Source organism: Solanum dulcamara, chromosome 11 (genome assembly GCF_947179165.1).
Source record: "Solanum dulcamara chromosome 11, daSolDulc1.2, whole genome shotgun sequence".
Classification (NCBI taxonomy): domain Eukaryota; kingdom Viridiplantae; phylum Streptophyta; class Magnoliopsida; order Solanales; family Solanaceae; genus Solanum; species Solanum dulcamara.
The window spans coordinates 19311472-19335483 of NC_077247.1; the positions used below are offsets into that span (position 1 = coordinate 19311472).

General features: G+C 36.4%; 1 protein-coding gene across 4 annotated transcripts; it reads right to left on the bottom strand.

Annotated features, from left to right (window-relative positions):
* Positions 1-1563: 1563 nt before the first annotated feature.
* LOC129874720 (villin-4-like) lies at positions 1564-22171 on the bottom strand. Of its 4 annotated transcripts, XM_055950054.1 has the most exons (24): positions 21840-22171; positions 21344-21442; positions 20317-20424; positions 19859-19958; positions 18828-18896; positions 18520-18756; positions 18249-18426; positions 18034-18166; positions 12561-12723; positions 12323-12470; positions 12090-12190; positions 11715-11870; positions 10866-10934; positions 10705-10773; positions 10465-10602; positions 8618-8746; positions 8156-8303; positions 7991-8001; positions 7334-7474; positions 3479-3604; positions 3344-3409; positions 2546-2873; positions 2229-2470; positions 1564-2143 (listed from the first exon to the last, which is right to left on the bottom strand). In XM_055950054.1, exons 3-24 carry the CDS (start codon positions 20370-20372, stop codon positions 2030-2032), a joined length of 2922 nt encoding a protein of 973 aa, XP_055806029.1. In that variant the 5' UTR covers positions 20373-20424; positions 21344-21442; positions 21840-22171; the 3' UTR covers positions 1564-2029. The 4 variants fall into 4 exon arrangements, with proteins under 4 accessions (XP_055806029.1, XP_055806030.1, XP_055806032.1 ...); XM_055950055.1 differs by lacking the exon at positions 21344-21442 and having other exon boundaries at positions 20317-20414; XM_055950057.1 differs by lacking the exon at positions 21344-21442 and having other exon boundaries at positions 18034-18163.
* Positions 22172-24012: the final 1841 nt, after the last annotated feature.

Here is a 24012-nt window from a genome sequence, read left to right on the forward strand (position 1 = left end):
GGCTCACATATACCCCTATCGTTATAAAGTGGCTCACATACACCTTTTTTTCGAAACGAAATTTTAAATTTTTTTAAAAACCAAAATTCATATAGTCATATATGATCCTTTTCACACATGATTTTATTTTTTGAGTTTTTTGATTATTATTATTTTAGTTTCTTATTCTTATTTTATTTTTTCTTTCATTCTTTGGTATAAAAAAATGAGAAATAAAAAAAGTGTGAATGCAAAACGAAAAAAAAAGTAAGAAAAAAACTTTAAAATATTTTTTTTCCAGACATATTATAATTTATTGTATTGTATCTGTAAAAACATTTGGGGCATATATGATAAATTTTACAAGAAAGTTAGTGAAAAATAAATTTGACTATAAAAATAATAAATTCAAATTAGTCGTTGAATCGAAAAAGCCAAAAAATACGTGTGAGAAGAGTCAAATATACCACTACATAACTATTTTTTTTAATTTAAATTTTTAAAAAATAAATTCAAAATCAATATTTCACCCCATTAGAAAAAAAGAGTATATGTGAGTCAGTTGTGTAACAATAGGGTATATATGAATTACTCTTATAATAAATGGTATATCAACTCTAAATGACAAAACTAAGGGGTATATCAGACCATTTTTCTTTGTTAAAAAGAAAGGAAAAACTACACGAAATAGACCCAATTGTGAAACTATTTACCAAAATTGGATCCAATCCGAACTATTTACCTTTAATGGGCCCATGACCCAAACTATCTACTCTTCCTTATTATTTCTCGTATGACGTCAACATCACTACTATGAATTAATCCTCTATGATACTCCATTGGTATATTGATACCATATCGGTATCATATAAGACTGAGCTTAATTCTCTGTAATACTCTATCGGTATATCGATACCTTATCAGTGTCATATTGGATTGAGTTCTTTTTTAAAAAAATAAAAATAAAATAATTAAGAGAAATTATTACTCATAATCTTATTTATTAAACTCTAAATTAGTAGAAAATATATTATTTATGATACTTTGTCAGTATATTAATGAATTATTGATATCATATTGGACTAAGCTTAATCATATGTAATACTTCATCAATATATTGATACCCTATCGATATCATACAAGGTGGGCGTGACATCAACACGAAGACAACACGCGAATTTTAAAATAAATTTATATCATTTTAAAATAAACATTTTTTATGTAAATAATGAGACATTTAAGGGTAAATATTTTTTCTTTCCGAGTATAAGTGTTCTTTTTCCTTAAAAAAGGTCTAAACTAAGGTGGCATTTTTTAACGCAGGAGGTAAAATCATTCTTGTATAATGCACTAAATTAGGGTGTTATAGTAGAAAATGCAAACATTCTTTTTGTTCATTAGTTTGGTCAATTTTGACTTTTTGTCTCTTAATTCAGGTTCCAAACTCCCTGTTGAAAGAATTTCAAAAAAAAAAAAAAAAAAAAAAGTAACGGGGTTGAAGTATTTGAGTTTTAATGAAGGAGAAGAGAATACACAGCCAGACTATTAAGATTAAATTGGTCAAACACCGAAGAAAATAGGAAATGGGGAAAAAACCAATCAGACTTCCATTCATTAAAAACAAAAAATAAGTGGAGTGGTCACACACTGTACACAACCTCGCATCACAGCCTAATGAATTTCATTTGCTAACCCCTCAAAAGTTTTCTATGAAATCAGTGATGGCTAAAAAAATTAAAAAATATATAGGATGCATAAAAGAAAAAAAAATGCAAACTCACAACAAACAAAATAAATCCAAAAAATATCATTGCAAGTAAAGACAGGATCTTCAGTCCTGTCCACTTCCAAACTTAGGGAGCAGTAGCAGCTTAAAATACACTGGCGCTGTCCCTCAAAACACTGTTGAAATCGGACCCTTTGCTGCTGTATAGGTGCGAGAAAAACGGGAAGCAATTGGAATGGACAAAAAAATGATAGAGAAGGCTTGTAAAATTCTCTTTCTTCTATCCGCATTATATAGCCTGGGAGAGAGCAGGCCTTGATGCACTCAGAACAACTGGAGTGCCATTTTTACCTTGTTCTGTTTCCACTTGGGTAACTTGTAGAAAGCCTCCTTAAGCATCCCGAATTTCTCTCTGAACTCTTCCGAAGACAAGTAAGTCTGCAGCCAAAAACAATAAAGGATCATAGTAAAATCAAAAAAAGCATAATGTACAATCTCCAAATGAAGCTTCTTGAAAACACACCTCTCGCTTAGTTACATCAATTTCAGTGACAGGATCTGTTGCTGTTGTTTTCAGCCGGTCGTAAGGATAGATAGGAAGCCCTTCCTCATCTTCAGTTTCACCCTCTTTCACATCCTCCTGTATTGTTTCTGGTTTAGGTTTAGGAGCCTCATCTGTTACATTGTTAACTGAGTTCTCCTTAGAGTTGCCCTGAGGACTTGATTTCAGGGCCTCCGTGGTCAATTTCGGTGCTTCAGGGCTCCCTTCATCATTTGAAGAGTTTTAGTTTTCTCATATGGAGAAGCGTAGTAGTTAGTTCCAAAATGAAAAGACACTACCTTTGATAGAGGGAGGTATTATGACTTCCTTGGCAGGTAAAGGTTTATCGAAACTTGCTGTTAATGCTGCAATAGCTGCTGATCTAGGTGCCAATTTTGCTGAATCTGGAGTAACAGATTTTGGATAAAGCTTTCTCACCATTGGTGGAGGCGTAGATAGATTTCTTGCATTTGGGTTCTCAAAAGTAGCTGCTAGAGCATTAAAAGCTGGAGATCTGCCCCTAACACGAACTCGGTCAGGGCTGAAAGACACGCTCCTCGATCGCTGTGACTTCTCAGGAGCAGCAGATCTACCACCATATGACACAGGTGTTCTCCTTTTAGGTTTCTAATGGAGCAAATCATGCAAAATTAGAAAATCAGCACTAAGATAGAGGAGTCCTTACATGAAGCGAAACAAACAAACTACTCAAAGAACTCAGCCAAAAGCTAAAAATTAGAAAGGAACTGCCGTCTCTACAGAATAGAAACACGACACCAAGATCAGGTAGAAAGGCCTAAGAACATGATGATTCTAATTCCAGAATATATGAATATAAAGGAAATAGTCATCTCTTCAAAGTGACTTTGAAATAAAGTGCATTCTATAAGTCTTATCTTATTAGAAGGATAGCTTTGAGTTTTTCAAATCCAACAACACTTCAGAAGGATACATCAAAGAAGAAAGTGTCATATTGAACAGCACCCAGATGGTACAAGAAAATAAAGCAAACATGGGCACAACAAAGAGAAATCCTTACCTATGTAGTTCCAGGAAAGGAAAGGAAAGAAAACGAGCAGATATAGGAAGAAACTTACATCCATTGGTGGAGGGCCCCCGTTCTTCACTAGTGTGAGTTTTCTTTGGAATGAGTTTCCATGCATCTGCCGAAGTGTTCTCTATTAGCAAAAATTAGCTTCAAAATCATATGCAAACATCATGAAGACACTTACAGCAGACTTGGTGGAGTCCCAACTGAAATGACGAGTGAAGAAAAGTGGTTCACTCCCTTCCATAACAATGTATATTGGAGCTTGGTGAGATAGCTTCTCCATAAGAAAATCATATTCCAGGAATTTCTGATGGAATTGATCAAAACTTATTAATAAACAACAGAACAGCCTATGAGATCATAAATTTAATTCTGGATTTGTAGAATTTTGTGCAGCTATAAATTTATCCTATAGCACTTCACAAACTATGCAAAACTAGCATTCAGGTTTCCAAAGAATTGTATATCCTGTACTGTCAAGGGAAATGACATTATCCAGCTAATATTATGTTCACAAGGGAAGTCAAGGGAAAGAAGAGTATATGTAAAGTGCTTGGTCTCTTATAACACTAATAACTAAATGCCTGTATAACTTATATGGGAATTGATGTATTATTTTATACAGGATAGACGTGGAATAAGACGCGTGTATTAGCATACCATGATAAAGTTAATTCTTCACTTCAGTATTACAACTCATAACAATCCTTGTAATAACTCTAATCACCGAATAACAATTTTTGCATTATAATCTTTGTATTCCTGGCTGACTATTCTTCTTGAAGCATTAGATTGGCATAGTCAGATTTTGCCAAGCAATCGCCTTTTTCCCATAAGAGATTGTTCTCCTCCAGTCCTCCTAGGCTTGAGAGCTTATTCCCTTCCTGTTCACCTTTCTTTTTCTTTACTTATTTTCTTTATTGAAGGAGTTCCAAAATAACAAGTCTATGAACCAAATGGTCCAAACTAGAGCCTGAAGGAGTTCCAAGATAACAAGTCTATGAACCAAATGGTCCAAACTAGAAACTATGAGATAACAAGTCTATGAACCAAATGGTCCAAACTAGAAACTATGTTCGAATTCTCTACTCGGCAGTCCTCTCCCGTGGCTCCTTGTGCTAATATTCGTGGAAATGCTCTCAACATGGCTCTTTCCTGCTACCCTTTTTGAATAAAGACTTGGTTATAAAGGAACAAATAACACACATTTAAAACACGACATTTTCTTTGATAAGTTTAATTAAATGATATGTAAAATTGAACAGACATCCTTTTATCTTTTCTTAGGTACTTTTTAGGCAATCAGCAAGGGTAAACGATTATAGTTGAGTGTGGACTTGAGTCATCTGATAGATTGAAAGAATCTAAGAAGTCCATAATCTGTTTACCACGTTCATCCTACAACAAAAGCATTTTTTTTGTGAATAAAATGTTTCATTAAAAGACATCAAGAAGATGCAAAAGGTACGAAAGAGGGATTTCTAGCTCCAATACATAAAAAAGAAACTATAATAGATTCAGGGAGCTAACAAAGTTCAAAAACTGATCATTGCTATTTACAGGGGTTAGATTACTCCAGCAAAAATGCTCAAGGTATCCAGCTTTTAAAGAACGGTTTGAGGATGAGATTCCATCAAAACATCATCTCATGACATCTTCTGTTCCTTTCTCTCCAAAGACACCAAAAATTACTTGCAGGAATTATAACCCACATCTTCTTGATGGCTTATTAATTCTCAAGATCTCCAATCTTTAGATGCTTTTCTGACTATTTATGCCATGACCTACTTGAGTCCAAATAAAATGGAACTGTTCCATAAGACAGACACAACTGTACAGTGAAGAGATGATACCTGGGCTATGAAGAGACATGTAGCACTTGTTGGCAAACCATATACCCCTTCTACTGAGATTATCCTGCGTCAGGCATGCTTCATTGTGGACAGTACAAGTGAAGCATAGAATTTTTATGGGCAATTTTGTTCTCCAAATTAGTTTTCAGGGCGAGGACTCAATCACTTGCTTATGCGAACATAGATGCTTATAGCTTTGAATGTCCACGTGAACTTTCCCAAAATAGTCTACCATGGGCTTGTTCATCTAAGTTGCAAACTACCCAGCGGCCAGCTTTGAGAGCAGGCTGAAATGGTAGCGTCTGGGTTATTGGCTATCTGAAAAAGTGGGGTAGGAATTCATCATTTTTGAGCTGTTGAGACACTTCTCCTTCCAAAACTTGATATGAACTCCCTTGACCCGAAGGTTACATTCAAGAAGAAAATATTCCACAACTTGCCAATACTTTTCCAGAGTCCCTAAACCATGGGGGCTCTAGACAGCTTAGTGCACTAGTGATTTTGAGCCCCATATTTTGCCTTCATGACTTCTTTCCAACTACCAGGCTCTAAAGCATATCTCCATAGACATTTTATCAAACCTAGATCTCTGATTCCCAAGCCACCTTAAAACTTTGGTTAAATAACTTTAAGAACATTTCAACAAGTGCAATTTGTGATTCTGACAACAGCTTCCCTGGTTTAAAGTTCCTAGTAAAGTTTTTCTATTTATTATTTCTGTAAAAGTAGAATTATAATTCCATGCTATTTGGGATAGGTTTCCCCTATATAAAAGGGGTGGTTTTGTTATTTTCAAAGGACATTATTAATATTATTTGAGAGGTAGTTCTCCTTTACACCTTTGTGTATGGTGACTATATGCACTTTACAACCTTATAAGAAAGATTCTTAAGCACTAAGATTAATTCATAACTTGATATATTTGGTTTCTATTAAAGTAAATTGATGAAGGTAATTAAGTCTAATACTAATAATTGTCTCCAATTTCTTCGAAATAGAGGTCTAGATCACTTTTGGTCTAAGTTCTTGAATTGGCTCTATTAGTATTATAAATAGTTTTAATCCGCTAATTTTGAATACTAAGATTAATTAGGGTTCTTAGCACTTAATCTTGAAATTTGGGGATTTTATTATCGAATTTCACATATCTTTCAAAATTCTTGTCTTTAATCTTTGTATTTTCTCTTCCGAATTATTTTCTTGTTTATTCAAGTAACCCGATTCATATCACCAATAATTCTTCTGCCTACCTCTACCCCTCTTGAAACCATTCATAGCCAACCTTTCACACCTCTACACTAGGGCATCCGGGCATCTCCTCTGCATATGCCTGAACCATCTTAGCCTCGTCTCACGTATCATGTCCTCTATCAAGGCCACTTCTACCATGTCCCGGATATCTTCATTCCTAATCTTATCTCTCCTAGTATGCCCACACATCCATCTTAGCATCCTCATCTCCACAACATTCATCTTTTGAACATGAGAGTTCTTGACTGGCCAACGCTACATTCCATACAACATAGTTGGTCTACCATGATTCAATCACTAGAACATTTTCCTTGAACTCTTCCGTTCCTGCCGAGAGACTTCTCTCCCTTTTCTCTCTTTTTGTTTACTCAAAAGAAGCATTATTGAATGCTGAAAGTTTATTTTCTCCTAATACGGTCATCTTCACTACTTAGATCGATCTATTATGCATACTTTGCTATTGAAACATTTCTCAACTTTCATGTATCCAGTCAACAATTCCTTGGACAATTTGCTTTTATTATTATGAATTAAGATTATCTCACTTCAATTGCAAATTCATCTTGCTGCTATGCTTTGTGAAATTTTAACTCATAGATTACTCTATTTTCATCATCTAAGCTCTGTAGACATTCTTCTTAAATTAAAACAGAGCACAAACGCTAATTTTGGTACTCCATTAACACAACTAACTGAGCTTTTACCCCTTGAAGCTTCCAGTCATTCAAGGAATTCAAACGAGGCCTGCCCTATTTGAAAAGCCTTACCAGGATAATAATCATATATATGCTGCTCATCCCAATTGTGTGTCGACTCACCATTAACAGCCTAAAGTAAACCTCGCCAACATTATAAATGCAGAAGCTTGCATTTAGCAACTCATACTCACCTAAGCAATGAAAGAACTTCCTTGTAAAGCATTTAAAGCATACCTCACCAATGGCTAAAGCCTGCATTTTATTCTTGGACTCCACCTGCTGGCCAACCCAAATATAAATATCTGAATGACAATCAAGGATAAATACATCTTCTGTCATCAAATCATCTTGGTTGAAATTGTAGATCTCTGTCACCTGCAAGTTTTAAGAGAATCACGTCTAAGTCTAAAAATATTTTTGTCAGTGTTGATTGGACAATAAGTGGGCGTCCAGACATCCAGTCATTTAAGTGTACGTAAGAAATACTCTTATTATATACAAAAGGTACTTGTAAAAGGAAACACTATGTATCTTGTGACCTTTCTATTTTAACCTAAGTTGCTTGGATTCGGGTGTAGGTGTCCGATACGGGTACGGATCTAGAGGTTGGATCCTTCATGATCTAAATTTGAAGATTCAGGGATACGAATCCGGGTATGGATACGGGTGTGGGGATTTGGCTTAAAATAATTCAAACTAAATAGATAGACCGTATCTGATACGTATCCAACACCCATGTCTTGTCGACACGGGTGCGGCACCAAAAGTAAAGAGTCCACGCAACTTAGATTTTAACACTTCCCTCCTCTCCCAATAGGAAATTCGCCAAAACAATAAACTGTAAGAATTAACAAAATTAGAGGGATAAGAAAAGTCCAGCAGAACACTCACCTTCAGTTCCCCTGGAGATCAAGTAAAATCCCAGTAGCCAAGAAATGGAGAAGTGAATAAAACTAAATTAGTAGAACTATTAAAATCAAAGAAACATAAAATGCTACTTTTTCAAGTATACAGATTTTTGGGGGAAAAAACACAAAAGAAAGTGAGAAATTCTACCTTTTGAGAAGGTGCACGAAAACAAATGAGGATCGCTTTCAGCATCCCTTCCAATCTTCTCACTAGGATATTCAGATTTTCCACCCAATATTTCCCAGAATTGCTCAGATTCTGCCCCTTCTTTTTGCAATTTTGACTGCATATCAGGCTGCACGTTGTGTGAGAAAAAACCATTGTTCAACTCTTTGACAACATGAAAAAACCATCTTCCGAAGTTCTAAATAATTTACTGATCAAAGGAAAATGAGACAAGGATATAGCATAATTAATATAGATAAGATAATTCAATGAGAAAGCAAAACTGGATCAGTTTGACTGTCACTAGTTAGACAGTCATGCAGCAAAGATCTCAAAAATTAAACACTAAAAGTGAACACCATCAAGCATATTTTCTTCAGCTTGCAGATAAAGCAGCTCAAGTAATACATGTATGCTATGGGAAAACATTCCATGACAACTTGCCTTGATAAGATCCAGTTGCCTCTCAACAAGTTCCTGATCCTCAGAGTTGGTAAGATTTCCAGTCCATGTGAAGACAGAGGAGCCACTGTGTAATATGTAGCAATATGAGGAATTCAAAGATGAAGCCACCTGATTTCATTAAAATGGAGAAAAGCAAATTATGATTCTTTAGCCAAACACCATGTAGGAAAGTGCAGAATAATCTAAGCACAACAGACAATTTAAGGTCAATAAATTTCCCCAAAACCGATGACTACTCAATTGTAAGTAATTGGACTACCTATATAATATTTGTATCGTTTCTATTCAGATCTACAAAAAAGAAAAGAATGTGCAGAGAGAACTTGCAAAACCTAATTTCAAAATCCAAAAATTGTTTTGCTGAAGAACACCACATACGGTGATACAGAGATGTATAAAAATCATGACGTATTATACACAAACATGACACTTTCAGGAATAATATATGGTACGTCTCCTCCATCCAATGATTTACTAATTACTCCTATCATTTCATGTTACAAACTTCCCAAAATCCAAATTGGGACATCTTAAAATGTTCCAGAAAGGGTCAAAAATGCCCCCTACCATATAGAAAATGGTTTAAATTTGCCCTCCTTCCACCTATTGGACCCCTATTGCCCTTAATGTTAATTTTTGGGTTAAAGTTGCCCTTTATTCCACCTAATGGACCACAGTTGTCCTTTACAGTTAAAAATGTCCCTCCTTTTAACGGAATTATAAGATGGATATGTGGGGCTTTAATTATTGAGGGTGGGTCGGGTAATGGGTAAGAATGTGGGTTTTAATTGAATGGGTATTTAAAATTAGGGGTGTCTCTTTTTATTCCTAAACTGCCACATGTCCTTTCATTTTAATTAAGGGTATATTTGTGTCATAGTATAACGGTAGAGTCTTAATTAAACGTATACTGAAACACAGGGTATATTTAAACTATTTTCGGTAGTACAGTGGTATATTTGGCCCTTTCCCATAAAATATTTGATAAGCATCTCAGCTAATAAGAACTCTTTCTTTCTATAACTGTGGCATTTTGGCGAGCTTGCGCGCAATTCAACTATTTCACCTAATACATGCTACCTAACCAATATATGTATTGGGTGATTCTGCATATTACAGTCTCAAGTATATTGGAAGAATTCAACTAATGTCGCCTCATCTAGGATTCCTTTGGTTGAAAGTTTTTACTTCAGCCTTTTGAAGATCTCTCAAGCATTCCAACTCAAGTAGTTTGATGTTTTCTCAATAAATTAATCTTTCTTTTGCAAAAATAAAAAAACAAGTAAAATGTGCTTTTTGCTTCTGCAAATACATTACACTGTGAGATTTCATAATCTCTGCAACAAGTTAAACACACATAAAATGGCAGGGCACACTAGACAAGAGAATTTGGACTACAGCAAGCTCTAAGGAAAAATTTGACAAGCTAAACTATGTCATCTACAGGGCAACACTATGTGAATAGTACTAGTAAAGCAACCAGTATAACACCAGGATAGCTAATTTGAGGTGCTTAGTAAGACGCTAAGGTCCATAAAACTTTCATCTGGAAGCATCTTCCTTGATAAGAAGAATCTCAGGATCAAAGAAGACCACAGTCCTATTACTAGAATTTGAAGTGTTAGAATAGGAATAGGAACAAGAATAATATATATAGTCCTAGTGTCCTAATTAGAATAGGAATAGTATATAGAATCCTACTTGGAAAAGGATTGTATTGTAGTGTCCTAGTTGGAAAAGGAGTCAAATGTTGGTTGGGAGTATGCATGTATGTATGTTGTCAGGTATGTATGCATGTAGTAAATGAACTTTCAGAATGAACTTACAGGTTCTACTTGAATTGATTGCATATTATCAGGTCCAGTACCCTGAACTCGGAATAATGCAATTCCATCCTCTTTATATGTATCATCTGCAAGTTCCTTCACTACTAGGTGTTTCTTGTATCCTTCGCTAAGACCACCCTGGTAATTTTAGCAGAAATAAGTTAACAATAAATGTCCAATGTTATCTTAAACAAAGACGAAACAATGGTATGAGTCAGACACTTTTGCACTACCACAAACCTTGAATACAATAAAGCTCTGAAAGATGACAAAGAATTGGAGTGGTTCATATCCTTCATAAATGCGAGCCTGGAAGTTTTCCATATTAACCAAACTTCAGCATCAACTCTAGGTTAATGATCAATATTTAATTCTGAACTATTATCATGCCAGTGAATTACCTGAGTAGCTGAGAACTTCAGTAACTCAATTATCCTGCCTGCTTGAGAAATTGCTGAAACTCTGTCTTCCTATGTTCCATAACAGAAAGCAGTGATGTTTAATAGCTGTTTAAACATTTTTTTTGACACAAGCACAAGAGAACCTTTCAAAAGCTACACATTCTCACTCTACTTCCTGAAACAAAACCAAAAGCCATTGTTTCTCCTCTAGCTATTTTTAGTTCTAGAAGATTTTAATATTCATTTCCTTGCTGACTTGATAATTTAAAGATATTCCGTTAATATCTTATACTCCCCTCATTGCATTTTATTGAGATGATCCGGAGTAGGAGGGTAAAACTATCTAATTTTTTGTGTGAATTCTGACATAGAAACTTCAAGTTTTTTGAAATAAAATGTACATATTTAGAAACTACATAAAGTACTACAAGTCACTACAATTAACAATTCATAATATTTAAAAGGCATATGGAAAATCATGGTCAAAGAAAAATTCCTTTGACTCTATAAATAGGTTAGGTCACATAAAGTGGGACGAAGGGAGTATAATTTTCCTTTTTTGAAATGGCAAGTATTATATCTTATATAATTTTCTTGTATTCTTTTTATATTGATCATTGCCTTTCCGATTGTTCGCAAGTTAAAACTCTACGGGATAGAATATTCAATAAACAGGGAGCAAGAGAACTATCCTTGGACTTTTTTTAAGCCAAGATTTAAGACATAACTTATAGGATACAGCACTTCCCCTCGCCTTCTCAAATTCAAATTTTAAGAAATAGAGAGCTGTATGACACACATAAATTGTTCCAGGAACAAAACAGAGAATGATAATGCAGAACATTTAACCTCAACACTTTGCCTCCCAAACCAGGTGCCAATGAGATGCTCCTCTTTATCTTCTCCAGGATAAGAATATTGGAATATGTAACAGTCTCCACTATAAAATTTTGATTGATCAGATGCTTGAAGAAGAGTCTTCTGCTGTCCATTCACACGCCACACCTGAATATAGACATAGAAGCAGTGAATCAGATACTTTACAGCAATGTAATGTTCCATCGAACCTTCTCAAAAAAAAATGTAATGTTCCACTGAATATTCTTGTTAAAGATATTTCTTCCCACGATTCTCATACTTCGCTCACAAGTAATTTCTATTTTAAAATGAAAATTCAAGAAAGTCTTTGTAGATCAATACGGAAATAGACAGAAGCTAGGCTACCTGTAAATTGCCTGTGCAGTCTATATATGGTTGAGGTTCTTCCTTTGGAGGAGCTGCTTTCATTAGGCCCCTCACATTAAGCCCTTGACGCTTAAGAAGCGCTGGAGAACAACGAGGGCAGGAGAACATCAGTATTATCATAACCAGGAGGTTCAGAAAAAATGCATGAAGAAAAAAAAGTAGGTAGATTTAAGTTCTAAGAATTAGCAGAAATCCACCAGTAAGTGACTAACCAGCAACCTTGCCTCTACCATCCTCTGTCACTGCCACATTAGTTGATTGTGGCCAAGAGTCAAACTTTGAGCGGAACATGACAGTCTCGAACCCTTCAATTACACGAACTACATGGCACTTTTTTCTATCAAGGCCAAGGAGTAATTCCTATAAGTTGATAGTTAAATGAGATAATAATTAGGTACATATAAGTTGAGATACATATTTAATAATCTAAACTGACAAATGAAATATTACATCTGCAGCCCCACTTGCAGTTTTTCTCTCATCAAGAGAAGTGTTTCTTCCCATCCACACAAAAACTTCTATCCCACAATCAACTATATAGCAACCATTCGTATCTAGCAACTCCCTTGTCAAAGACTCAATCTCAACAGGTTCTGCTTGCCCTCTTTGAGCTCTATAAAAGTAAACAAATACCAGCAGAATTGAGGTGTATAGGTTATAAGGTGATCATAACAAAAGAAAAACAAAACAAAAGAAGAAACTTAAACTTGAAACATCTTGAAACGTATCAGTTAAAACAAGATTTTTATCCTTTATTGGCAAATGTTTCTGAAGTACAAACATTGCACCTTATAATTGTGCAACTTTTGGGATAAACATCATTTTTCTTTTTATTTACTCTGGTCAGTTGCTAAAGTTTGAACACTCCAAAAGTACCCGAGCGGAGCAGAAATAAACTGAAAACACAAACTTTACTCCACAATATGAAGGCAATAGAAGATAACTAAACATAGACTTTTAGTGTGTGAGTCTCATTTTAGATCCAAAAGGAAGACTTTTGTATGCATCCAGGACTAATGTCAGTATTTCTTACTGGAAGTATCCCTCTCTAGTATCTCTCTCTCTAAGATTCCAGCAAATAGATTTGAACATTTAGCCAAAATTATCAACATTTCAGTGATCATGGTTAGGATTAAGTTTACTGGGTAATGTAAACCCTTTTTTTTTGGAAAGGTAACATTTACTTCTATATATCCACAAGTATACTACATCAAAGTGTAGTCCCCCTCCAAAAAGTTTTACTTCCAACAGTCCTAAGATCTTCTACTTACAGCCAATCAATAGAATGAAAAACATCTTCAGTATTTCCTATCACTACTTGCTTACACCAAAAATAGTAAAGACCTAGGCAATTTATCTTTATCCTCGTATTGTTCTTTTTTCCTTCAAAACATCTCTGATTCCTTTCCTTCCAAATTGTCCACCAAATGCAAGCTGGCTTTTTTCCTGAATTTCCACCACTGTTCCAGAATTTCAGGACTTCTGTAATTCTCCCAGGTTTTGTCCACTTGATCTTCCTCTTGTGGATGAACATCTCCAACAATTGATATGTTCATTTGCAGTGTAAAAAGAGATGGTTGACTGTCTCCACCTGTTCTTCACATAGATAGCATCTAGAGCATAGGTTGAATTTCCTCTTGCTCAAGTTTTCATGTGCCAAGACTGCCTCCTTTGACAAAAGTCATGCGAAATAATTCACCTTGTATGAAATTTTTGTTCTCCGGATCATCCTCCAGGGCCATCCTGCTTGCTGCACTTCAGTAGACCTCAGTTCTCTCTGTATGCCGATCTTATAGTGAATGCTCCCCTTATCTCCCCCTTCCATACTAGTCTATCTTCCTCTTCCGTTAGATTAGTAGCCATGCCATTATGTCATGAAATCTTGTTATGGTTGTCATTTCCCAGTCATTTAAGTTTCTTCTTAGATGTAGATTCCAGCCTTGACCTATCCATAAGTCTGCCACTGTTGCTTCCTGTGCTTGACTTGGACAATGCAGCTCGGGAAATGCTTGTTTGAGTGTCCCCTGTCCACACCAAATGTCATTCCAGAAAGCTACTTTTTCTCCATTACCGACCTTACAGTTTGTTCTGTCCCTGACCAATTGCCATAAGTTCCTAATTGATCTCCATACACTGCAATTGTAAGGGTTGGTCACAACTCTGTCATCCACTTATCTTCCATGCCATATTTTGCAATAATTACATCCTTCCATAAAGATACATCTGGTGAGGCAAATTTCCACAGCCATTTCATCATCAAGCTTTTGTTCTGGGTACTCAAATCTCTGATATTGAGTCCACCCCCTCTTGCTTACTAGCAACTCCTCCCATTTGACCAAGTGATACTTTTTATTATCTTCACTCTCTTGCATAAAAAGTTCCTCCTAATTGCATCCAACCTCTTAGTTACATTGGCTGGTATAGGGAACATTGGCATCACGTATGGGGGAAGGGTATCCAAGACACTGTTAACTAGAGTAAGTCTACCACCTGAGGATAAATATTGACACTTCCAGTTTAATAGCTTCCTTTCACATTTTTCAATTACTCTACTCCATATTCCTCTTGACTTGCTCTTAGCTCCCAAAGACATTCCCAAGTAGGTTGTTGGTAGTTAACCCACTTTCCCTCCTACTTTGAAAGCTAAGTCCTCAATATTTGCTACTGGGTGAATGAAACTCTTGCTCCAGTTTATGTGCAAACCTGAAACAGCCTCAAAAATATTGAAAATAACTCTCAAAATCAGCATGTGCTCCTATACTGCTCCACAAAATACTAGAGTATCATCTGCATATTGTAGATGAGTAATCTCTAGGTTGTTTCTTGTATTATCTCCCACTTGGAAACCTCTGATCCAACCCTTTAGTTTTGCAGTCTGGAATAGATTGCTCAACCCCTCCATAGCCAAGATAAAGAGAAAAGGAGATAGGGGGTCCCCTTGTCTCAGACCCCTACTTGATTGGAAGAAACCACATGGCTTTCTGTTGATCAGGACAGAGAACTTCACTGAGCTTATGCACTTGTCTAATCCACTGTAACCTTCTTTGTCCAAAACCCATCCTCTGTAACATATTCATCAAAAAGTTCCAATTCAGGTGATCATATGCCTTCTGGATATCCAGTTTGCATAGGATCCTAGGCTGGTTATCCCTCTGCCTGGAATCAACACATTTATTGGCTATCAATACTGCATCCATGATCTGTCTATTCTTGATAAAAGCCATGTGTTGTCTGTCCACAAGCTTATGCATCACTTTCTTTAGTCTTTCAGCTAAAAGTTTTGCAATCATGTTGTACACTCCCAAACTAGACTTATTGCTCTGAAATCATTTAGTTCCACTGCCCCTATCTTCTTGGGTATCAAAGTCACAAAAGTGGCATTTATACTCTTCTCAAATACTCCCTCCTCATAGAAGTTTTGAACTGTTGCTACCATTTATGGTTTGATGATGTCCCAAACTGACTAAAGAAAGTCATGGAGAAGACATCTGGACCAAGGACTTTGTCCCTCCCAATGCTTTGATGCTTTCTATGATTTCATGTGCTTCAAAAGGAGCCATCAGCTGGTGGTTGTCATTTTCATGAATCATAGGACACTCCCTCATTTCCAGGTCTGGCCTCCACTCTCAGTTTCAGAATATAGTTTCCCATAATACTCCGTGATCTCCCTCTGTATCTCAGCAGGTTCAGTCACTAACTCCTCCTTGCCTTTAATTTTTTCAATAGTATTGACTCTTCCGTGAGAATTTGTTGTTTTAAGGAAGAAACTTGTATTCCTATCCCCCTGTTTAAGCCAAACTGCTCTAGATCTCTGTCTCCATGTTGTTTCTTCATTTTTGACTCTCTTACAACGCAGCAGTAAGAGCCAATTTGGAAGCTATCTCCCCTTTCTCCAAAAATCTCTGATCCTGTATCATTTCAAGTTCTGCTAATTGGTTGGGCACAAGTTGCTTCCTGTTGTTTCAGATTGCCTTGACTTATGTTACTCCACTCTTTCAACTTTTCTTTCAATGCCCTCAGCTTCGCTACCAGTACAAATTCTGGTTATCCATGGAAATGAGAAACTCCCACAGCACTTCACTCTGTCATTAAAGCCTTCTGTAGTCAACCACCAATTTTCGAACTTGAAATGAGATTTGGTTGTCCCCCACTCTCCATATTGTAGCATCAATGGAGAATGATCAGAAACAATTCTCTGCAAAATAGATTGCATGATGTTTCTCAATTTTGTATCCCAATCTTCATAGAACAGGAACCTATCTAGTTTTGCTGCTGTGGAATGTCCGTCACCTCTCCTCCATGTGAACACTCCCCCTGCTAAGTCTAAGTCCAGTAATTCCATGTCTTCAATGAACTCTAATAATTCTATCATTGACCTGCTGATTCTTCTACAGTTGAACTTCTCAGAAGGATATCTCACTGTCTTGAAATCCCCACATAGTAACCAAGGACCCGTGAATAGACCTCTGACTGCCCCCAATTCCCACCAAGTTTCTTCCCTTTCTGATCTGTCATTTGGGCGTAGACTCCCGTTAGGTGCCATTTAAAAGCCAGATTCTTACCATGAAATTGAATATGCTCCCACACTACTCACTTTCCCTTCCAATATTCTTTTATCCTACATAATTACTATGCCTCCCCTAGTCCAGCTAGCTTCTAGTTGCACATAATCTGCCCATCTATACCCCAAACATCTTTGAACATATTGGCAATCTCCCCCACTCTTTTTGTCTCTTGAAAACACAACATCTGCTTTCCAGATTCTTATCATGTTTTTGATAATACTCATTTTCCTCCCACAATTCAGCCCCCTCATTCTAGGATAAGATGTTTAAATTCAATGATCCATAATGGCTAAATACGCCCCTCCCCCCTTTTACTTCTAGTACCATTACTATTGAACTTAGAATCCAGTTGTAGTTTCTTTAGTTCCAATTGCCCTTTCCTCTTGCATGTTGAAACTTTCTTGCTTATTACTGTCTATCTTGTTGCCTAATGTGAGGTTATCTCGATTCTTGTGATGCGGGTTGGGCCTTGTATAGTGGTTTTTGGAAGCACAAAGCGGAAGAAAGCGACAAGACCGTGCTTCACGCTTTAAGCGCACCGCTTGCTTCATTGAAGTGCAATTTTCTAAGAAAGACTTTCTAAACCTTGCACAATTAAATTAATAAACCAAAATGAAGGGTGATTGGAGGCCTTTGTAAGGACTGCAAAGTTATCTCGAGTAAGAATATTACTACCCAACATAAACTCTTGGCGATTAAAAGGGATGGGAAGAAGAGGACTTTGTATGACGATTGTGATCAAAAGGGGTGGCTTGACCCCTTCTCGAGCTTAGGAGATGAGGGAGAGGTTGATAGCGATGGGGGCTTGAGGAGTATTAGGGATGTGAACAACATGTGAGATAGGATTGGTGGTAGGATTAGCCTTATTCATATAGTTTCTTGCTTTTGTTATTTTATATCATCTATTGTTTATTATGTTTAGGCAACCGCACCATTTTGTTGATGTTATTGTTTCTTGCTTGTATGCTTTGCACTGTTTTCTATAGTTATCATGTTTTCTTAATTGTCGTTTTTCCTTATCATTACTACTTTGATTTGCTTCACTTAAGCAGAGGGTCTATCAGAAACAAAATCTTTTCGAAACAGCTTCTTTACCTCCATGAGGTAGGGTAAGGTCAGCGTATACTCACTTTGTGGGATTTCACTTGGTATGTTATTGTTTGTTATTGTAAGAAGACCAAGGTTAGGTTTTCTTATCTTTTTGGAATTTGTTATTGGTTATCAGCAAAACCTTTGTGTTGTGATTTTAATACAACTGTTAACCATTTTTTTTAAAGAGTAAGGTGATGAATCCTGCAGCAACATAAATAATAGCATTACCTAAATGAATGCGGAAAGAGGGATTTAAGGATACTCACCTATACAATCTAGTAGGAAGAGGATCAACGCTTTTAGCCTCATCCCGTGTAGTCTTCCTTGGAAGAGGAGCAAAGCCACCAAAAAAACCCCAGAATTCTCCAGTCTCAGCATCAGCCATCAATTTACCATCTTCTACAAATCAATCAGAACACCATTCAATGCAATGGACACTTCAGTATAATTCCCTGGAGTAATTAAATTACTAACTACTTACCAATTGCAGCGACATCGCATTTGCCATCGTGGTACGTATCTTTAATGTACTGAACAACTTCAAGTGCTTTAGCCCTTTCTTGAATAGAGGAATTGGAGCCATTAAATTGAAAGATTTTAGACTTGGTATCAAGAATGAAGATGTCGTCATGATTAAGTGAGGATCGAGCATACGGAACCTGTACCAATAACGTAGAAAATGGTCATGAAAATATAAGCTTAAATTTTTCTGATCATTTAAAATCAGAAGCAAAGTAGTTGAGCAGACTTGCCTCCTTCACATGGACAACATGCTTCCCTTGGCATATGTACAAACAGGTCTTATACTCTTCTTCCTCTACATGCTTAAATCCAGATGCAATTCCACCTTTTAGAGGGATTATGCATGGTTTGAAATAGGAAAGGAATTTCTCAGTTTCATGGCCCTGCACTTCACGATATTGAACAGCACGCCCACCAAGTGCTGCATCTAGTTCAATAGTTTTTATGGCAGCAGCACCAGCTTCATCCTAATAAAACAGACTCAACTATGAGAACATTACAAAACACTTGCTGCATAATCTTCTAAATAGAAACAAACCTGACTAGTATCTTCACCAAGCCAATAATGAATATCATGCCGTAAGGCACCATTTTTTGAAGCACTGGTCTGAAAAAGATGAGAAAGAAGGCCTCAGATGAACAAGTATAGCAGTCTATAGAACATTTCTACTGAAAAGTTATAGTAGTCCATAACATTACTAAAAGGAATGTTTTCCCAAGGATATCGCGTCTACGGATACTTCCATAAAATTCTCTATTTCCAGAATTCTGAAACAGGTCTACATCTGAGAATTTTCTCTAGGCCAGGCAGAATTGATGTTTTTCCTTATCTTCTTAAGTCTTGAAATTTTCAGCAATTTTAACCTATACGCATAATCCAACTGAAGAATAAGATGCATGAGGTCTAATAAATATTCGGTACTCGATCAAATTTATCTACAACCATAGTAAACCCTACAATCCAAAAGAGAGGGGAAAGAATAAGCCCTTCTAGCTGACAAATCTGGCATATTAAGCTGCCAGTCAAGTCATCACCATCCCATCAACCAGATATGACATAAATGTTTTCCAATTACATTAAGTGAGTCTCAGGCTGGTCCAACATCATAAATAGCTCCATAATAGAACAATGACAGTTCCCCTTAAACATGATATGGAAGCACAAAGCCTTCCAGAAAAAAAAGGTTACATTCCAATTTGAAATTTCAATCAAGCAGTCAATACAACAAACCAGAAATGACTAGCATGGATGTGTGTGTTAGATTATTTCTCACCCATAGGATGCAATATCTTCTATGGATCAGTTAAGTCATATTAAAGGACGAAACATTCAAGAAAATCTACCATCCAAAAGAATATTTTTTATTTTGTTTTAAAAGTTTAATAGCTTCTAGATTGAGGTAAGTTGTATATTTAAAATCATACAACATAGTTATATGATATAACAGTAAAACATTCTACAGAGACAACCGATGTTCTCCTGTTAACAGTACAGAAGTAAAACAAAATGACTCCACTAAGATCCTTCAGCATATGATGAAAGCTAATAGATCAGCATAAATAACATACCTTCAAAATAATATATGAGTCTCCTGTATAAAATTTACCATGTGATGACTTTGGAACGGGAACTGGACTTAGCTTTTCAATACGCCAGATCTCTATTCCTCTATTAATGGGGTCAAGGAATTTGAATTTGCACTATTCTTTAGCTAAAACATTAGCCAATGAAATTAGAAGATAAATCTGGAAATGGACACAGGCATCAATGATATCAAAAATTATAATTAACTCATCATTCACATGTTATTCTTTTTTTCAGTGCAATGTTTTCTGTATCTATTTCTTCACTCTTTTTGAAAAATATTAGTATAAGAGTTCATCCTCTAATTAACATTGAAGCAGCAGCTCTTCCTAAAGAGGTGTCTCTAAAAAAACAAGCTCTTAAGGATTCATTACAGCAAAGAGAGAGAAAAATATCATTTCATGAAAATCTTCTACTTCTACGTGACCTAAAATGAGGATACGCCTTTTGGCCTGCTCCTTGAAAAGCTGGATCCAAATCTCTCATTGAAACAGCCATAGTTGTTCCTTTCTGCTTTCAGTACTTCAACTAGAGAGAAGGCTGAAAATAACTGAAACGTGAATGCATAATCAGGGATAATATCACTAGACAAAGAGGAAGTTTCAAATCCTTTCTCTACTAGGCATATGGCACAAGAGAAAAATTCATAAACTTCTCAGAAACATAATTATCCAAAGACAAACAAAGATAGTAGAAACAGGACTACTTAAAGAAAGAATACAAAGATGAAAAGATAAAGTAACAACAGCCACAATCTTCAGAAGAAATAGACAAATTATACAAAAACTCATAGAAGAACAGAGAAAATCCATCAAACACAAAACCAACTGAATGTATGCTTCACCAAGCAAAACACATATCACCCTGTAACCTCTAATGACATCAAATACTGCTTGAATTCCAGATAGCACTAAAACAAAAGGAGCTAGTAAAGCTACTTCTTTTTTTATAACTATGGTGTCCGGGCCAGCTTGTGCGCAACTCGCCTAATTCCATGGGTACCTACTAACTCCCGTAATAGGTGGCGGGTAACTATTTTCATCAAGTCTTAGACAAATGGAAGGAAATAACCTAATACTTGGTGCAGCATACCGACAACTACATCTAAGAAAGGGACATGTGGTATATGAAGGAACAAAAACAGTTTTCAAATTAAACACATGCAAGATATTCTTACTTGAACCCTTGTAATCTTGAAGACACTAGTTTCACAGTGATACATTATATTTCTATAGCCTACCACTTTCATTTTTCAAACCCAATTTCATTGCTTTTAGCTTCATTCTCGAGTAGACCCATCCATCTGAATTTTCAAAAATAAGCCTCCACCTCCCTTCTCGCCTACAATTCTTTTTCCCATTCATGAATGCATTTTTTAAAATTCCACTTTGATCATATAAAGCGAAGTAAGCAACTAAAAGAGAAGAGTGTCACAACTTATACCACTCCCACCCACCCCTATTGCATACTTGAGGTTTTCGATCATTTCTTTTTGTTGTTGAGATAGGAATCCAAGGAACAGACGGAAAGGAAGAGAGCAGGTAGTGAGTTGAATTGACGTCATCGTGCTGTGCAACAAAGGGAGAATTCTGTTAAATTTTTGGAGCTGGAGAAAAGAAGAAAAAGGATTGAGAATCGGGATATGAGAAAAGGAAACAAAAAGACCAATAGTATCAAGTCCCAAATCACCCACCAAGCAACCCCAGGAAAGAGGTGACGATCTGGGAATTCTAAATCTAACCTCCCCAAAACTAAACAAAACAAAGCATAATAATAAACATAAAAAGAAAAACTCAGATTGCAAGTCCACATAAAAGGGGTCCAGCATCAGAGAGCATTGAAATTGCAACCTATTTGCATCAAAAAACTTCAATAATGCAACTTCCATTCCCAGATCACACATAAAAGAGCCCAGTTAATAATCTAAAACGAATTTCAAAAATAACTACAAAACAATAAGATTACCTAGCTTTATCGAATGAATTTACCCAAATCCAGTGCAACAGATCCAACCCAACCACACAATTAAGCTGAAATACAAAATTTGACAGGGGAGGAACAATGGAAAGTGTTTGTAGTTGTTGTTTTTCTTTGGAGAGAGAAAGATAGAGAGAAAGGGAAAGAGAGGAGAGAGAAACAGTATATCTATTGTAATATACGTTCGAGAGAGGGACAGAGAAAGTCGGGGTTGGAGGGAATGATTTGGTGCCAGGCGTGCTTGTCACTAACGGCAGAGAAGAAAAGGGAAGTGAAAGAGGAGAGAGAATACAAAAAGGAGGCCAAACACTCTGAGATGAACTGTAAAGAGTTTTTTTTTTATGCTATAAATAATCAAATAGGTACTTAATTGCAAATTACAGATGAAAATGAAGCATTTCTTTCATTTTCTTTTATACTTTTCCTCTCCACAGAGTTGATATGACCCCCCGCCAATTTGAACTTTAGAATTAGCTCATACTTTTGGAATAAGACTAAGACTTATTAACATAATAGAAATGATGTTTTATGAGCTATTTTAATTGCACAATGTTCGTATGGTGGAAGTAAGGGAAAAGCAAAATCAAGACTCCATCCTACTTTAGTTGAAGGAAGATGTTCACAAGCAGAAAGTAATGGCTTTTACTAACGGGGGATGGGGAGATGGTGTATTGAGCATCAAAGTAGATCGTGCGTTCTAAGTGTTGATGATCTTCGATATAGAATCATGACAAAGGCTCATAGCTCTAGTTATTCAATCCATCTGAGCTCTACCAAGATGTACCATGACTTGAGAGAAGTCTATGGGTGGAATGGCAGGAAGAGGATATCGTAAACTTTGTTTCTAAGTGCCCGAATTGTCAACAAGTCAAAGTTGAACATCAAAGGCCTTATGGAGTGGCACAAAATATAGAGCTTCTAGAATGTAAATGGGAGATGATCAATATGAACTTTATTACAGATTTATCGTGATCTCTCAAGCAATATGATTCGATTTGGGTGATTGTGGATATGACTTCTTATCTATTAAGACTATTGATTTAGTAGAGGACTACACCTGATTGTACATTCGTAAGATAGTCCAACTTCACGGAGTTTCCTTATCTATCATCTCAGACAGAGGTGCTTAATTAATGACTCAGTTTTGGGAGTTGTTTCAGAAAGGTTTAGGTTCGAAAGTAAATCTTAGTACCGCTTTTCATCCTCGGACAGATGGTCAAGCAGAGCGTACTATTCAGACTCTTGAGGACATGTTGAGAGCTTGAATCATTTACTTTAAAGGTAGTTGGGATGACCACATGCCTTTGATAGAGTTTGCGTATGATGAGTCGAGAATTTTAACTCATATAGGACTTGTTATTTCACGAATTAGTGTCCTCAATGCCTATTTTGTGTCCATAACTGATTTTAAAGTGTTGATTTGCAGCTATAAAGGTTTAAGAATAAGGCAAGGACATTAAATTGTAAAAACCCAAAAAGTTGAAAAAATAGTGAAAAAAGAAGGATGGCACCCGCCAAAGGGTACTTGGTGACTCGCCTAGTGAATCCTTTGATTGCCCAAAAGTTCTAAAAAAAATGGGCCAACAGTCGAACCAATTTGGCGAGGTAAAAGTCTGAATGGCGACTCGTCGAACGGAAAAGCGAGCATGATCAAACTCACCAAATAATACTGAAAATTCTACTCAGAGAACGTGGCAAAACGGCGAGAGAAATGTGAAGACGGCGACTCGCCGACATGGAATGTGAGCTCGACTAAGATTGCCAAAAGATCCTGAGATTTTTTTATCATAAAACATTGCATAAAGGCGAGTAAGAGCTCCAAATGGCGACTCGCCAACTTGGTATGTGGGATCTTTCGTGCTCGCTAAAAGGGAACTTAAGTACTGAAGAACTGGGGCAACTAAAAATCGAGAAGGCTTTCTGATTGGCGATTCCCTCAACCCTTCAGCGAGCACTACTAATGTCGTTGAAGTGGTTCCGAAGTGAGTTTTCTGCCACATTTTGGGAAGGTATAAATAGCTCTGAAAAATGAGATACTTTTCACTACTCTAAATACTAAAAGAAGACCCTTTTAATATTTTGGGGTTTTGAAATTAGTACTTTGTAAGACCCCAGAAGTTGAAAAGTCCTAAAACAAGGAACAAAGGATGAAAGTGCAGAG